Source organism: Musca domestica, unplaced genomic scaffold (genome assembly GCF_030504385.1).
Source record: "Musca domestica strain aabys unplaced genomic scaffold, Musca_domestica.polishedcontigs.V.1.1 8, whole genome shotgun sequence".
Taxonomy (NCBI): domain Eukaryota; kingdom Metazoa; phylum Arthropoda; class Insecta; order Diptera; family Muscidae; genus Musca; species Musca domestica.
In genome coordinates this window covers 12544658-12561981 of record NW_026712409.1, presented here as the reverse complement: position 1 = coordinate 12561981, position 17324 = coordinate 12544658, and the positions used below count along the sequence as shown (strand labels likewise).

Genomic DNA, 17324 nt, shown 5'->3' with positions numbered 1-17324 from the left:
ACAGACCAAGGACCTTCTAATATCTATTACCTCTAAAAATCTTCTACAAACAGATTTATATATCCCTTTAAAGACCAATGACATTTATTAAAGAGTTTTCCGAGGTATTTTTAAAGTTCTTCCGAGAACACGAAAAGTCCTTTTTTTCTTTGTTGTTGGACTTCTGTGGACCAACGATCTTTTACAGATTTTCTATAGACCGAGGATATTTACGATTTATATTAAAGAGGCCTTTTAAATCTATTACATAGGCCATTCAGGAGTCTCCTAAAAATAATTAACTTTTAAAAGGCTATTTACAGACAAAGGACTTTTAAAAGATATTCAAGAACCTTCTAGGGAATTTTGAAGAGGGAGAACCCTCAAAAAGATTATTTATGAGCCGAGGCCTCTTTAAGTGTCTTCTACGGATCGAGGAGCTTTTAAAGATCTGTTTTGGGGCGAAGAATTTCTAAAGGTCTTTAATAGACCGAGGACTTGTTAAAGATTCTCCTCTTTAAGTGTCTTCTACGGATCGAGGAGCTTTTAAAGATCTGTTTTGGGGCGAAGAATTTCTAAAGGTCTTTAATAGACCGAGGACTTGTTAAAGATTCTCCAAGAATGAGAAAAGTTCTTTTATATGTCAATGCATATTTCTAAGTCTTTTGAACCTCATTTGCACCGAGGACATGTTACAGGCCTTCTATAGACCAAGGATCTTTTACAAATTTTCTTTAGACCAAGGACTTTTTCAATATATTTTATAAAGAACCATTTAAAGATATTTCATTGCCCGAGGAACGTTTAAAGTTCTACTATAGTCAGAGGATCATTTAAGAGTCCTCTATAAAACAACAACTTTTAAAAGGCACTTTACGGACACAGGACTTTTTAACGATTTTTAATAGACAAAGAGCCTTCTAGGACTCCTTCAAAATGTCGTTTATGGGCCGATGGTTATTTGAAATTCTTCTATGGATCCCGTAACTAACCTCCAAAAAACCTCTATAGACCAATAAGAAGAAAGAAACAATTTTAACGTTTTTTTTAGACTTAGCGAGTCGAACATATTTTCCCTTACCTATCCCCCAAGTCGACCAATCTCCAGAAAAATAAAAAAATGCTTAGCTACTGATTTCTTCTTTCTTTACTCATTTGTAGATATTTGTTATGCAAATACAATAAACCCTAACAGGGCACACCTTAACCGAACCAGAAATCAAACATCATGGCCAACACCGTAATAGAGGGGAAAAACAATGGACTTTTCCTACACCCACACATACACACACCCATATGATGTGATCATACATTTTTCTCCATTTTTATGTGTTATTGAAATCTCAGAACTTGCAACGGATACAACGTCAAACTTTTGCGTTATCAATACATGTGTATACAATGCCAGACCACACACTCCCACATGGATGGCTTGTTGGATGACATCGTCAAGGAATTATACTTTCAATGGCACAAAACAAACGCCATGTTACCAGTTACCCCTGGTCCTGCCTCCATGGCTGCCATTGATTCATTGAAATGCATTTCATGTCGTTTTGAATGTTCAAACAAAACTTTTGGATAATTTCTATGCATGTCTATGGAGTGGTTCACACCACCTCTTCACACATGCATACATGTTGGCAATGCGTTGCAGGTGTGGGTCCGAGGGAGTGCGTGCTAGTGTACAAAAGTGCTGGCATTGTTTGTGGAAAAGTTAGTTTTTTGTTGTTGTTCAGTACAAAACGTAAGAATAATTTCATTTAACACTTCATAACAACACCTGTTGAGCATTGAGTTGCCACATACATGCATGTACTCTCCCATCCTTCCATACATGCTCGGGTAAATGAACAAACAAAGAACAGCTTCATTTATTTTTTAGTTTTTAAACGCCAAAGTTACGAAAAGAGTTACTCTTTGGGTTTGTGGAAAACTTTTGTTATGATGCTCCTTAGTTTTCAATTCTATTAGGCGTTAACTTTTTGAGCTCATACGAGTTATTGTGTCTGATTTTGGTTGATTTCATTATTAAGTTAGAGAGTTTGTAATATCTTTGGAACAAAAAGTTTCGAATTTAATTTTCTTCGATTTGAAAAGACAAAGCACTTGGGGAGTAATTCAATTTGGATTCGTGTAATAAATGACTCTTTGGATATCAATGAAAGTAACCACAAGGAGGTTTGGAAATAAAGATGTTTTAATTCAAAGAAAAAAATTCAATAGACTTTGCTCTTTCGTCATTGTCTTCTAAACTAAGTGATATTTAAAGGGGGATCGTAGAATGTATTTTGGCTATAGAAAACCAAGAGAAGCAGTGGCAAGTCTACTGCCTACAGAAGACCCTTGAATATTTCTGAAACTAAAAGGAGCTACTATTACTACCCCCTGCGGGTCTAAAAACCTGCTACCTATATAAGAAGTTTAAAAAGTGCTCTGTAGCTCGAGAAGTTTTAAAAAGCCGTTGTAAAGTGGACCGAGCCATGCCCAACTGCTGAGAACGGCGTTTTTGAGATGTTCTTGGGGACCTCTCAACACTGGCTCGTACGGCAGCGATATTCTCGGCCGATCGCGTTGGTCGACTTTTATATGGCTTCTTCGGATTAGAAAGAGCCTTACCAGTCGAAAATTTTTCGTATAAACGCGTAATGGTGTTCTTAGAAGGCGCACTTCTCACATTTTTTAATGTTTTAAAAGCACGTTGAGTTTTCAAAATTGACTTCTTCTGTTGAATGCAAATTTCAGAGCGCTCGCGTGGCGTGTATTGTTTCATGGTAAAAATCTGCTTGGACTGACGCTTCAAACGCGGTATGTCATTAAGCGATGTGACATCTCTGTCAAAAGTTATGGCGTTGCCAGATGGGTCCGTAGAATATGGACAACCCTGTACACTTAAAAATTTCCGAACATAGAGAATTTAAAAAATTGTCTACTAAGGGAAGAATTTTAGGGTCTGTATGGCAGTTTTAAAAATTTTTCTCAACAAGAGCGCTTTTGAGGGTATTTTTTTATAGAAGAGCTTTTGAGGCCTTTTATATTCGTGATGGAATTCAAGCGTGATAGTGAGATTTCTTTACATTTGGCTGGAAAACCACAACTGGCTATCGTTAGAGCACTTCAGCATTCAAATGGTAACGTATCCCGACGTCAAGGAAGTGGACGGATGAAAACAGCAACATCAGCAGAAATGGTTCGAAAAGTAAAGAAGCGACTTGTACGAAACCGGCGTCGTAGTTGCCGATAAATGGCTTGTGAGATGAACATATCGCAACATTCCATTCGGCAAATATTGAAAAATGAGCTCGGGGTGAAGACATTGAAATTCAAAAAAGTGCAAGAGCTTACACCGCAACAGAAAGAAAATAGACTCAAAAGAGCTAAAGAGTTGCTTCGCTTGGCCGAAATTGGTGAACTGCCGAATTTGGTTTTCTCCGATGAGAAAACATTCGTTATACAGCAGTTTGTAAACTTACCAAAGAGGTCAGCTGAAAATGTGCACCTTCGGTTGGTCACCAGAACTCAAGCCTCAAGCCGGCCATCGTGGTGATGTGGGCCGCCATAACAGCCGATGGTCGCTCTCCGCTCGTATTAATCGACAGTGGCATCAGAATAAATACCGAATATTATTGCGAAAATATTCTGAAGGATGTATTAAAGTCTTGGGCACGCAAACATTTTGGCCGCAGACCTTGGAGAAAATGTCGCACTTAGCACGTGCCACCCAAGAATGCTTACAAAATGAGGTTACTCGCTTCATTTCCAGCTCACAATGACCACAAAAATCTCCGGATACCAATCCGTTGGACTATTGTGTCTGGAGTATTTTTAAAGCAAGGTTGGCACTAATACCAAAGTGTCGATCACCTCAAGCAAGCTCTTTGCCAGGAATGGTCCAAAATGCGGCAGAGCAACATTCGGGCAGCATGTGACGGTTCCATTGGCCGTTTGAAGGCCATAATTCGTGCCAAAGCTGACCAATTCGAACAAATCTAAACTAATTCTAAAATTTGATGCTATTTCCGACATTTTTTGTTTTCAATCAATAAAATTTAAAAAAAAATGTAAAAAAATTATGTGAATGTGATTTCAAAGGCCTACAGGAGATCTGCCTTTTAAATGTGTTCTAGCTACAGAATAGCTTTTAAAGTCAACTTTGTGAAGATCCCTGGAAGATCCCTAGGAGGTCCTCGGTGGGCCCACTTTTGCTGTAAAAGGGATTTAAAAGGTAGTCTGTCTTTAGAAGGGTTTTGAGCGGTTGTCTATCTTTTTGTACCAAACTCATATCTAGAGAAGCCTCCTTTTAAGATTTCATACTCTATAAAAAATTTCTCAAAGTTCTTTGTAATTTTTTGGAGATTTATAGAAAACATTTTGTACTCCCCCGTGTTTCCAAGAGTGTTTCCAAAGTTCGTCAGTTTTAGAAGAGCTTCGAGCTGTCCTATCTACTTGTATGAGACTTTTGAAAAGTTTCATACCTACAGATGGTCTCTTGAGACCGGTATAAACCTAGAAGGCCAATAAAATACTTCACAAATGTCTTTTTTAATATTTTGGATATATATGGAAAATTTTTGATACTTTTTTCCCCACTGTACTTCCATGACAAAATATAGTCTCCAAAATTTTTCTCTGATTTAATTTGTCAACCCTATTGTCTGGACATTTTTCTTTTCAAAACTAAATATATTTTTCCAAAAAATTCTCCTACAAATATTTTGATATCAATGTATTTCTTCCAACTAAATGTGTTAGCAATTTTCTCAGTGATGATAATACCCATAGGATGCGAGCTTTTGCAGTCAGATTGCCAATGCCGAGATTGTGAATGTTCTAAAAGGAAATCGAAAGAGTATGGGGATTGGAATGTTCCTGCAAGTAGCAATATGAACCATATTTTGAGACAACGTCGAAAAACTGTGGAGGAACTGTTGAGAAATTTCCAAATGGATTTAGACAACGAGAATGGGGCTATCAAGGAAATTCGCGGAATAAACCAGTCGAAAAAGGCAAATAAAAATGTGGAGACAAAAAAAGAATACCCTACGAAAAATCGGGAATATCTCCAAGGAGGGGGTGATGATTATTCTAATAATTCCTCCAGAGAGAATATCAAAAATAGACATCAAAAGATTCCGAGTCCTCAAAGTGAAAATAAGTCAGCGGTAATCAAAGATAGTAGAGGAATGAAGATCTATGGCCACAAAAATGAGCAAAGAAATGGAAAAAATGTAGAATATGGTGGAAGGGCTATAAGTCACCATATAATGGACTGCAGAGTCCCAAATTACAGTAAGGATGTGAGTTTGGAAGATATATCCCACAAACATTCGCTCAAATTTAAGCAGCCGAATGGGGGAAGCCACGCGTCACACAAAATGGCAACAAAAAACAGAAGTAGAAAAATAAATAACAAAATTCTGCATAAAGTTGGTGAGCAAGGGCAAAAGTCCCATGAACATCATGTAAGAAGACATATGAATACCCATAGAAACGATCGGGAAACAAGGGCAGACAATATGTACAAACATTCCAATTTTGAGGAAGTGAAATATAACTCACATGACCAAATGGGATTTCAAACCACTGCCACAGGACATGGGGATGCTTTTGATGATGCCTTGGAAAATTCCAAAAATCCAAAGGATTTAAGTGAAGAGTTAAAGCCAAGTCGTCTTAGATTCTCCCTCAACGAAAACTACTCAAAGTCTCTCAATAATCTCAATTCTGATCAAATTAACGGAGATTATCCCTTGGAGGATTTTTCAAATGGAAACCTCTACTCATCCCTCAATGATGAGTTACAATTAAAACCAAATAATTTGTCCGATGAGGCCAACTACAAATTATCCAAAATTGAACAAGAAGCAGCTGAATCGGGCACCAACAGCACCAACAGTTTTTGGCGATGGCCTTGGAGGGCAGCTAAAAGATCGTCATCATCACCAAATTTCAATGCCATGGATGAAATTAAATTGAAAACCAGCAGACGATTAATGCAAAAAGGATATGGTCCTTCATTGCCCAGTTATTCGCTAAGCGAGAATCTAAGGGAGCTGAAAATTGATAATTTGTTAAAGTCCACAGAAGAGGAGGATATGTTGAGGAACAAGGGAAAGTATAATGAACAAGAGGTTCGTGATGAAAATTTAGAGAACTTTAGGGTGGAGGCGGATAATATGGATTGGAATCCCGTGGATGTTGTGGATAAATGGACTCACATTCGTAGAAAGAGATCAATAGGCAAAGGGCATGTGAAGAAGGTGGGAGAATATGTACTGGACGAAGTGTCGGAATTGGAGAAAGAAGGTAATTAAAATGAATATTATAAAAGTATCTTCCATAGAAAAACAATTTTTTCCCTCTATAGAGAAGCTTTTAAAGGAACTCTCACCATAGAAGAGGGTTTCAAGTTATTCTGTTCTAAGAAGTGCTTTTCCATGTCTGTCTACAGAAGGACATTTAAAGAATTAAGGTCTACGAAAGAAGTTGTAAAAGCAATATGTCTACAGAAGAGTCTTTCATTAGACAGCTTTTGAAGGTCTTATGTCATCAGAAAAGCTTTTAAGGATCTTCTTTAGTTTATCTGTAAAAGTGCTTTCAAAAATGTCCTGTCTTCATTTAGACTTTTATGAAGGGTCTTTCAACGAAGTTGAAAGCCTTTCTGCCTGTAGTGGCCTCCATAGAAGAGCATAGAGAGCTTTTAAAGCAATGTGTCTATAAGAAACTTTTAAAGGTCTATAGAAGAGCTTTTAACAGGTTTCGTTTATTGAAAACGTTCATGCAGGTCGTATGTCTATAGAAGATCTTTTGAATGTCTTTGTCTTTAGAAGAGCTTTTAAAGTTATTCTGTCAATAGAAAAGCTTTTTAAGGGCCCCTCTTTTGTGTATAGAAATCTGTCTATAAAAGAGTCTTTTAAAGTGTTCGTCAACAAGGGAGCTTTTGAAGGTATTTTTTATCGAAGAGCTTTTGAAGACCTTCTGGTCATTGAGGAGCTTTCAAATTGTAAAGAGAGAGAGAGAGAGACAAAGGTCCTCTGTTGTTGAAAAAGCTCTTTATATCTTCTGTCTAATGTAGCGGTTTTAGGAGGTCTTTAGAAGAGCTTTTGAAGGCTTCCGTGAAATAAGGCTTCATCGAAGAGTTTTTGAAGACCTTCTGGCCATTGAGGAGCTTTCAAATTGTAAAGAGAGAGAGAGAGAGAGAGAGAGAGAGAAAGGTCCTCTGTTGTTGAAAAAGCTCTTAATGTCTTCTGTCTAAGGTAGAGGGTTTAGGAGGTCTTTAGTAGAGCTTTTAAAGGCTTCTGTGAAATAAGGTTTCATCGAAGAGCTTTCGAAGACCTTCTGAGTATTGAGGAACTTTAAAATTTAAAGAGAGAGAGAAAAGGTCTTCTATTGATGAAAAAGCTCTTAATGTCTTCTGTCTAAAGTAATAAAGCCTTTGAAGGCTTTTGAAAAATAAGGACTATTAGAGATCTTCCGCATATAGGAAAGAGTAAATGTCTTCTGCCATTAGAAAAGTATTAAAGGGCTTCTTCTATCCATCCATCTAGCCACAGTAGAATTTTAAATGCTTTTTGTCTATAGAAGAGATTTTAAAGATATTATGTCTGCAGAGGAACATTTAAAGGACTTTTGGTCAAAGAAAACGTTGTAAATATAATCTGGCAGTATAAGAGTTTTAAAAATTGTCTGCCTATAGAATCTATAAAAAGTCTTCCAACTATACATAGAAAGGCCGTTAATGGTCTCTTGGTCTGGGAACGGTCGTCTGTCCATAGATGAGCTTTAAAAATTCTTCTGTGGTCTTAAGTCAATAACATATCCCATATCTATTACCGAGTTTTTAAAGGTACTTTGTCTGTAGAGAAGATGTAAAGAAGATCTCGTGTCTGTGAAGGACCTGTGACGAGCCTATAGAAGAATTTGTAAAGTCCCTTTATCTTAAATTCACTTTTTAAAAGCCTTCTGTGCATAGCCTTCTGGGGTCTTCTGTCTTTAAATATTCCATATGTAAAAAAATCGTAGATGCCATTTAGAAAGCCTCTCTTACTAATAATGCTAGATCTGTAGGAGGTCTACCAACGATGAGCCATTTTATACCCTCAGTCATACGGCTAGAGAGGGTACACAGGGTGAAATAAAAAAAAACTGCAACAAAGTCAAAAGCCATTTTTTTTACATTTTTTTAAATTTTATTGAATGAAAGGAAAAAATATCGGAAATAGCATCAAATTTTAGAATAAGTTTAGATTTGTTCGAATGGTTTACCTTTGGCACGAATTATGACCTTCAAACGGCCAATGAAACCTTTCTTTGGTATTTTTTAGTGCCAACCTTGCTTTCCAAAATACCCCAGACACAATAGTCCAACGGATTGGTATCCGGAGATTTTTGTGGTCATTGTGCGCTAGAAATGAAGCGAGAACCTCATTTTGTAACCATTGTGGGGTGGCGCGTCTTGAGTGCGATGGCGCTGAGTCCTGTTGGAATACCCAAGGTCTGCGGCCAAATGTTTGCGTGCCCAAGGTTTTAATGCACCCTCTAGAATATTTTCGCAATAATATTCGGCATTTATTCTGGAATAATTTTGACAGCTGTCGGCCGAGTGGCTTAGAAATGACAGTTGTCTGAAGTTGGTTGCAGTTTTTTCATCTCACCCTGTGGAAATTTGTAGAGTGCCTTCGATCTATGGAAGACCTCTATAAGATCGCTGGGCTGTGGGGGAAATTCTATCCAATTTGTGGCTCCTAAAAGATTTTTTATATAGATGATAAATTGAAAAGTCTTCGGCGACTTCTACGGAAGACCTGCAGAATATTTCTTGTTTAACTCAAAGATTATATCTCTTGTTTTCTCTTTCTTTTTCGGAATCTATCACCCAGGACGCCAATTGTCAAAGGATTATGAAGCTTCATACAAATATGAGAATTTTGAACCGTTCAATGTCGAAAGCTTAGATGATTCCCATCAGGTTGAAGAAGGTCTTGCCCATGCTGAATATGAACCTCATGCGCATTTAAAACCAAGGGAAAGACCCCCTTTCAACTATTATGCCACCAGATTACAGAGGGATCCCAAAATTAATATTGAAAACAAAACCATGGCCTCTGCAAAAAATAAGGGCCACTCAATGTATAGGCACTTCCAAGGACCTCCAAACATAAGATCTCCCACCGAAGCTGATAAAAATTTACAATATCACGAAGAAAATAATGTAAATTCCATGCGAAAAGTAAGGTTACATCATGCCCCTCACAGGAAAAAATCAAAATCAGGACAAGGTAGCAGAAAACCTTTGAGGCAAGGCTCTAGAACATTTGTGGGTCACCCAAGGTCTGAAAATAAAAATGCCATTGCATATGATAAAAATTTGAAGGATAATGACTGGCCAACACATCTGTATGAACATTATCCCAACACAAGATCCTGGTTAGATGCCATAACCAAGGAAAATTCCAGCCATTCAAATGGTACAGAAGATCCAAATAAAATATCCTTGGAATTACACAATGACCTGTTGAATTGCACGACCTATACCAGTTTGGATGATTTTCTCAAAGCATTGCCGAAAAATAATACCAAAACTACAGTGCCCACTGATGAAATGGAAGAAATCGAGGTGGATTTTACAACAATGGAAATTGAAGAGTATTCAAATTCAGAGAATGCTACAGAATTTTATACCGATATGGATGAGGGAATCACAACTGAAAATGTTACGGAACCGGAAGTATTAGCTAATGAAAGTGATGTGCAAAAAGGGAAAAATTCCACAACAGAATGTGTGGCTTCCACAGAAAATTGGCTAGAAGTAGATTCAACAACAGAGGGAGAATATGAAATACCCTCAAATAATACTGAAGATTGGGAGGAGTCTTCAACAACCTCAGAGTTTCCTTTTAATCTCTCTGATAATGAACATAATGATGTCAAATGGAATATTGACATAAAGGGCCATATTCATGGGAATTCCAAAAATAAAACTTATTTTGGAAACGGCACGATTCTTTTACACTCTGATCTTATGGCAGATGATCGTCACAGAAGGCATACATTCAGGAGTATGGAAAGAAAATCCGTTAATGATCCGAATAATATTCAAAGTAGCGAGAATGATAAAAGGTATTAAAAATCCCCTTAAAAGTAAAGATACTCATTGGTGTAGTTGTTATTCTGAGTATATATTTTTAAAATTAATCACCATCATGATCCCCTGGAAAATATGCTCCAAAAATTGGCGATTAAATTCTCTTTACTATCCCCTTTGTAAAAATCCCGGCCAGCTAAAATCCACCAAAAATGAATCAGAAATTATGTATGCAATCACTTTTAGTGGCAAAACTTGAATAATAAGCAATTTTTTTAATCGACTTTTAGTGGCCCAAAAACCTACTTATATTGTGCGTCATGTCCATGTTAAAACAATGGGTTGATTACCTTAAAAAGTCTCTGATGGTAGCCCAGACGATACCTCCATTTCGCATTGGACCTAATTTAATATGATATAAATGTTTTGACGTGCATGGTTTGTATTAGAGAACCGGTAGGATATTTCGGATTTTTTGATCGGTTTGGTTATTTGAAACGTTGACCCTTGTGGGGAATGAATGGTCCGATCCCCACCATCTTTAGAGTAGATCTTGTGTTGATAGAAATATCGACATGGGCCAAGTCTGAATGGAAATGGATGTTAATTTCGTGTTTTTTATATGCTTCATGTACATTCAAAATTTTGACTCTTTGTGAGGGAGGAGTGGATTGATATATCCCATCTTTACACCTTATCTTGGGATAATTAAAAATTTTGATGTGTGTAATTTGAAGACAATCGGACTGTTATATCACATTTTATAAAAGTTATCATTATTCAAAATGTTGTTGAGATACTGGATGGAGTGGACCGATATGATCCATTTTCGCACTGATACAAATATTAGGATTTGCAAAGTCGGAGCAGAATCGGATTATCCTTTCTTTTTCTGTGCAATAAAATATTTTTTTTTTTTTGAAAAGTTCGAAAATTTCGGTACCAGAAGAGTGGAACGATACGATGATAATAATATTGTGATGTACCAAGTATAGGCCAAATCGGATATTTATTTTGAGAGTTTTCGTGCGCACCGGCCAGACGGGCAGACGTATATAGCTAGATCGAATCCAAATGTCCTGAAACCGATTTGGTCCAAGAGGGTCTAAACCGTGATTTTGATGAGGCACGTTTTGACCGAATCAAGTGATATATCCCAGCTCTAGCCATATGGGTGAAGGTATAAAAATAAAATATATCCTCTTTGAAATCCCTGTTCATGATGTTCCTAAAAATTCAAGTTTAAAACTCTTTTAAATCCATGAAAATATTTTTAAAAATCCTAGAATAGAATCCCTGACGAATTTTTGTTAAAAGCCGCCTTTGAATCCCTAGAAGAACAGGGCGAGATAAAAAAAAAACTGCAACAACGTAAAACGCCGTAATTTTAATTTTTTTTTAAATTTTATTGAATGAAAGCAAAAATGTCGGAAAGAGCATCAAATCTTAGAATAAGTTTAGATTGATTCGAATTGGTCACTTTTGGCATGAATTATGGCCTTCAAACGGCCAATGAAACGACCACCACTTGTGGTTTTCCAGCCAAATGTAAAGAAATCACACTATCACGCTTGAATTCCATCACGAATAACTTTTTTTTTTGGAAATCTCTCACCATATAATTATGATTAGGATTATGATCCTGATGGTCTCCTGATAAAATTATTCAAATCCAAATGGTCCAAAATTCTTTCATAAGGACCTTGATGGTCCCTAAGGAAATATGGTACATCGAAAAAGTTCGTATCAATAAAATCATTGCCCTGGTGGTTTTTTAAAAATTCTCGATTACGGAGAGCCTTAGGTCTCTAAGAAAATATTCTAAGATTTCACGGTTAATTCATAGATAAATATTTCCAAAATCCACCTTTGTTCTTAATTATTCCCCCGTAATTGCCTAGAAATTGCATTAGAAATTATTCAGGAAAATCTACATAAGTATGTATATAGAGAAAATTCTGATAGGCTCTCAGCGAATTTTCTTAATAAATAAATAAAAGTATTCTTAATAAATAAAATAAAATAATAATCCACCATTATGGTCCTGACAATACTAGATTGTGTGGATTTTTTAGAAATTAGAAATACCCAATAGCATCGTAAGTGGTCTCTTTAGAGAATTAAGAAAAAAAAATGATTTCTATAAGCAATTTTTTTTAATTTTCCATAGCAGCCAGTTATCAAAAATACTCAAACAATGCATAATAATAATATCTTTATACCCCTAGGAGTATGGCGTATACGTAACGACGTTAATCATACGCACTCTAGGTTCACCATACGTTTAATTATAAATACCATTGTTTTCATGATTATATTCATATGTTCATCAAATTTTTTTGTGAACCTAATAATATTAAGATCATTCTCCTCTTTTTAGCCCACCTGCAATTGATCCCCCATCCCTTGACTTGATATCTGGAAAATCATCAGCAAATATTGTGCAAAAGATTTTTCGGACGGTACGTGAACATCCCAAATTGAAAATTCTCTGGCCAAGTCTGGAACGTAATAAACTCCCTGAAAGACCACAAATGGCCAATTTTTATACAATTCGAAATAAGGTAAGAAGTATCTCCTCGAATATAGCAAATTCTAAAAATTACATATTTCTTCCTTTTGTCCCAGGATAATGATCAAAAAATACAACAAAGTGAACAATTGATGAAACAAGCTCTCAACACCCTGAATGACATTATTGATCAGCAGGTGTACTCACGAAGCTGTCTACCTCTAAGACCCGACTTACAAGATTTCTACAATCGTATACTAAAAACCCAAGAGGAGCAGAATAATTATCGCAAAAAACGTGAGAATGATAAGAAGCTATTAAAGACTCAAAAGAGTACTAATAAATTGCCACAGGAAACCAAGGATGAGAATGTGTCTGAAGCTGGAGAAAATGTTGAAGAAGTTAGACAACTCTTGAGGTTATATGATGGAGGTGATGAGCGTAATCTTAATAATCAATTGCTTGTGAAATTATCTGAATTAAGTAAATTAAAGGATATGGAGGCAAAAGAGAGGAGAAAACGTATACAAAAGAAATATCGAAAAAATGCTGCAGATGATAATCTAAACATTTTGGAACAATATTTTAGTCCGGAATATTCGAAACTGCAGAAGGCATGTGATTCATATCGCGAATTGGCGGGCGAGCGGAGGGACGAACGAGAAGAGTAATTCTTTAGTTATTTTATATTTCATATTTATTTTGAAAAACTCATTTTTATATTTAATAAAAAAAACAGGAAACCTAATATTAAAATATTCGATCAAAGATATTTTCAAATTGAATCGAAAGGAGTAAGGTTTTCTCAAATAAGATATGAAGGTCTTCTGAAAGAAGGCCAGGTTGCCTTCTCATGGAAGGTCTTTTTATACAATCATCCATATGACTAGAGAGGGTATATTCCATTTGATACGGCCGGTGCTTAATATAACTCTCAAAAGGAATATCCGATTTGGTCCAAACTTGGTACAATATTATTATACTCCTTCTGGTACCTCCCTACAAAAGGCCGAAGATTTTAAGAAATATTTTACTGCACAAAAAGCGAAAGTATAATCCGATTTTGCTCCAACTTTGCTAATACTAATATTTGCATCAGTGCTATGTCAGGTGCGAAAATGGACAATATCGGTCCACTCCATCAAGTGCCTCCCACACAAAATTTTAAATAATTATGACTTTTATAACATATAAGGGTCCGATTGTCCTTAAATTATACAAATCACAATATTTTTATTATCCCAATGTCTGGGAAAACGGGATATATATATGGTCCCCCACGAAGCTCATAAAACGCGAAATTAACATCCGATTCCATTCAGACTTGGTGCGTCTCAATATTTCTTTTAAAAAAAGATCTGTTATAAATATATGGTAAAGGTATCTCCCCCTCGAAGGGTCAAAGTTTTGAATAACCTAAACGATAATAAAATCCGAAATAAGCATCCGGTTCTCTTCATATTTCACAGACCCCAAAGCTCATAAAACGCGATTTTATTCAGACTTGGTTCATTTCAATATTTCTATCAAAATAAGAGCTGTTATTAAGGAGGTAGAGATCGGACCATTTCTTCTGGTACAAAGGGTCAAAAAGATTATAAAATCCGATATAAGCATCCGGTTTTCTTCAAATTTCACAGATCCCATTATTTCTACTAACACAAGATCTGCTGTGAAGATGGATGAGTTCACACATTCTGGTACCTGTACAACAAAGGGTCAAAATCTTGAATATCCTCGAAGCTCATAAAACGCAAAATTAACATCCGATTCCATTCAGACTTGGCGCATGTCAAAATTTCCGTCAACACAAGATCTGTTATAAATATGGCAGAAATCGGATTATTCCTTCTGGTACCTCCCCCACAAACGGTCAAAGATTTGAATAAAAAAAGACCATAAAATCCGAAATAAGTATCCGGTTCTCTTCGTATGTCACAGATCCCATTATTTCTACTAACACAAGATCTGTTTTGAAGATGGGGTATATAGGTCCACTCCTTCTGGTACCTCCCCCTCAAAGGATCAAAATATCCACGAAGCTCATAAAACGCGAAATTAAACTTTCGATTTCATTCAGACTTGTCGCGTGTCAAAATTTCCGTCAACACAAGATCTGTTATGAAGATGGTAGAGATCGGACCATTTCTTCTGGTACCTCCCCCACAAAGGGTCAAAGTTTTAAATAAACAAAACGACCATAAAATCTGAAATAAACATCCGGTTCTCTTCGTATGTCGCAGATCCCATTATTTCTACTAACACAAGATCTGCTTTGAAGATGGGGTATATAGGTCCACTCCTTCTGGTACCTCCCCCTCGAAGGGTCAAAATTTTGAATATCCACGAAGCTCATAGAACGCGAAATTAAACTTTCGATTCCATTCAGACTTGGCGTATCTCAATATTTCTATCAACACAAGATCTATTATAAAGATGGTAGAGATCGGACCATTTCTTCTGTTACCTACCCCCCCCCCCCACCTAGGTTTTATAGGGAAGAACCCAATATAGTCCAAATCAGTCATATTTATTTAGGTCCGATACGAAATGGACAATATTAACCCATTTTTTTTTCGGAACCTACTTTATAGAGGGTCAACAATTTGACTAATCATAACAGAAGTCAAAATATATTGAAATAATCGAACATTGGCTGTGCTTTTTCGACTTCTATGAAAAAAACTCAGGTTCCTTTTCTCCTTTCTATTTAATTTGACAAAATAGCAGAAGGTCTTCGTATAGAAGACGAAAAGGTCTTCGTATGGAAGATGCAAGGGACTTCGTATAGAAGATGTGAAGGTCTTCGTATAGAGAACGATACAATCTTCATATAGAAGACCAGAAGGTCTTCTCATCGAATATTAGATGGTCTTCTCATCGAAGGCCAGAGGGTCTCTCATAGAAGGCCAGAGGGTCTCTCATAGAAGGTCGGAGCATCTGTGATAGAAGACCAGAAGGTCTTTTCACAAAAAAAACAGAGTTTTTCTCAGAGGATCTCAAGATTCTCATCGAAGACCAGAAGGTCTTCCATCCAAGGCCAGAAGGTATTCTCATCTATAACCAGAAGTTCTTCTCATCAAAGACCAGAAGGAGCAGCAGAAGGTCTACTCACAGAAGAGCAGAAGGTGTTCTTATAGAAGAGCAGCAGAAGGTCTTCTTATAGAAGAGCAGCAGAAGGTCTTCTCACAGAAGAGCAGAAGGTGTTCTTATAGAAGAGCAGCAGAAGGTCTTCTTATAGAAGAGCAGCAGAAGGTCTTCTTATAGAAGAGCAGCAGAAGGTCTTCTTATAGAAAAGCAGCAGAAGGTCTTCTTATAAAAGAGCAGTAGAAGGTCTTCTTATAGAAGAGCAGTAGAAGGTCTTCCTATAGAAGAGCAGTAGAAGGTCTTCCTATAGAAGAACAGTAGAATGTCTTCTTATACAAGAGCAGTAGAAGGTCTTCCTATAGAAGAGCAGCAGAAGGTCTTCCTATAGAAGAGCAGTAGAAGGTCTTCCTATAGAAGAACAGTAGAATGTCTTCTTATACAAGAGCAGTAGAAGGTCTTCCTATAGAAGAGCAGAAGAAGGTCTTCTTATAGAAGAGCAGCAGAAGGTCTTCTTATAGAAGAGCAGCAGAAGGTCTTCTTATAGAAGAGCAGCAGAAGGTCTTCTTATAGAAGAGCAGCAGAAGGTCTTCTTATAGAAGAGCAGCAGAATTTTAAAATATCGTTAAGGGAAATAATTCTTTCTGGTTTTTAATTAGAGATTCTTTTCTTGCGGTCTTCTTACCTTTCCTAAAGAAAAATGGTCTCTGGTGGTTTTTTCTGATAGCAGCTTTCTGGTATTCTGTATATGAGAAAAGTTTGCTTTAGTCCTATGTATATACCTCACTTCATATTACCTGGAGATTAAACGAAAGAAGATCTCTTGGATTGTTTCAAACCGGTTCATGAAAATCGGTTATTCGGTTCCATTGAATTTTCCAGCATTCCTTTTGCCATCCAATCATATTTATATTGAAAACGTTTAACAAATTGCTTACACACATTTGCCTGGGAAAGTCAAGTCATCCAAAACAACAGAAGGGGGGGGGGGGGGGGGGGGGGAGGAGGATATTAAAATAACATTTTAGCATTAACAAGTTGAGAAAGATGGAAAATAAAAAAAAAACATAACGGTAACACATTTGCTATTTTAATTATTTTCAATTGAGTTTGAGCTGAGCCGAGCCGAGCCGAGCTGAATGAGAAACTTTCTCAATGAAAATGTTTATTTTATGTGCGCTGTGTGTGAATGGTATTAACTGCAAAAGCAGTAACTGCTGAAATTTGTATTATGGATTTTCTCTTCCCCTCCCACCCCTTTTCAGCCTGCCGCTCACCCCTTTCTTTTGCAGTAAATTTACTTCCATGATTTCGAAGCAGTAATAATAATTTCAATATAAATGCTCATATAAGTTGAATGTTTTGTAACATTTGTATTCATGTGAATGACTGACTAAATGAACAACAGAATCAATGAACGAATTGTTCGAAATCTGTTCGAATGAAGCATTGTTGCCTAAGTTAAAAGGAGTTTGCTATTCAAAAGTGTTTTTAAGTTTCAAATTGAATACCAAATTGCAAATTGTTTAGGTTTATTGAAGTATAAATTATGGTAATTAATGAAAACACTTGTTTTAATGAAAACGGAATACTTGTTTAACTGTAGAAAGAAATTTGTCCGTAATCGAAGAAATTAAAAAGGAAAATAATTAAAATTTGTATACA

General features: G+C 36.5%; 1 protein-coding gene across 4 annotated transcripts; it reads left to right on the top strand.

Moving 5' to 3' along the window:
- The first annotated feature begins 4609 nt into the window (after positions 1 to 4609).
- LOC101896008 (uncharacterized) lies at positions 4610 to 13333 on the top strand. Of its 4 annotated transcripts, XR_002194477.2 has the most exons (6): positions 4610 to 6285; positions 8859 to 10098; positions 12444 to 12627; positions 12692 to 12872; positions 12929 to 13007; positions 13070 to 13153. XR_002194477.2 is itself a non-coding variant. In XM_020036384.2 (5 exons), exons 1-5 carry the CDS (start codon positions 4704 to 4706, stop codon positions 12940 to 12942), a joined length of 3201 nt encoding a protein of 1066 aa, XP_019891943.1. In that variant the 5' UTR covers positions 4610 to 4703; the 3' UTR covers positions 12943 to 13036. The 4 variants fall into 4 exon arrangements, 3 of the variants coding, with proteins under 3 accessions (XP_019891943.1, XP_019891942.1, XP_019891941.1); XM_020036384.2 differs by lacking the exon at positions 13070 to 13153 and having other exon boundaries at positions 12929 to 13036; XM_020036383.2 differs by having other exon boundaries at positions 4611 to 6285; positions 12692 to 13007; positions 13070 to 13224.
- The last annotated feature ends 3991 nt before the right edge of the window (positions 13334 to 17324 follow it).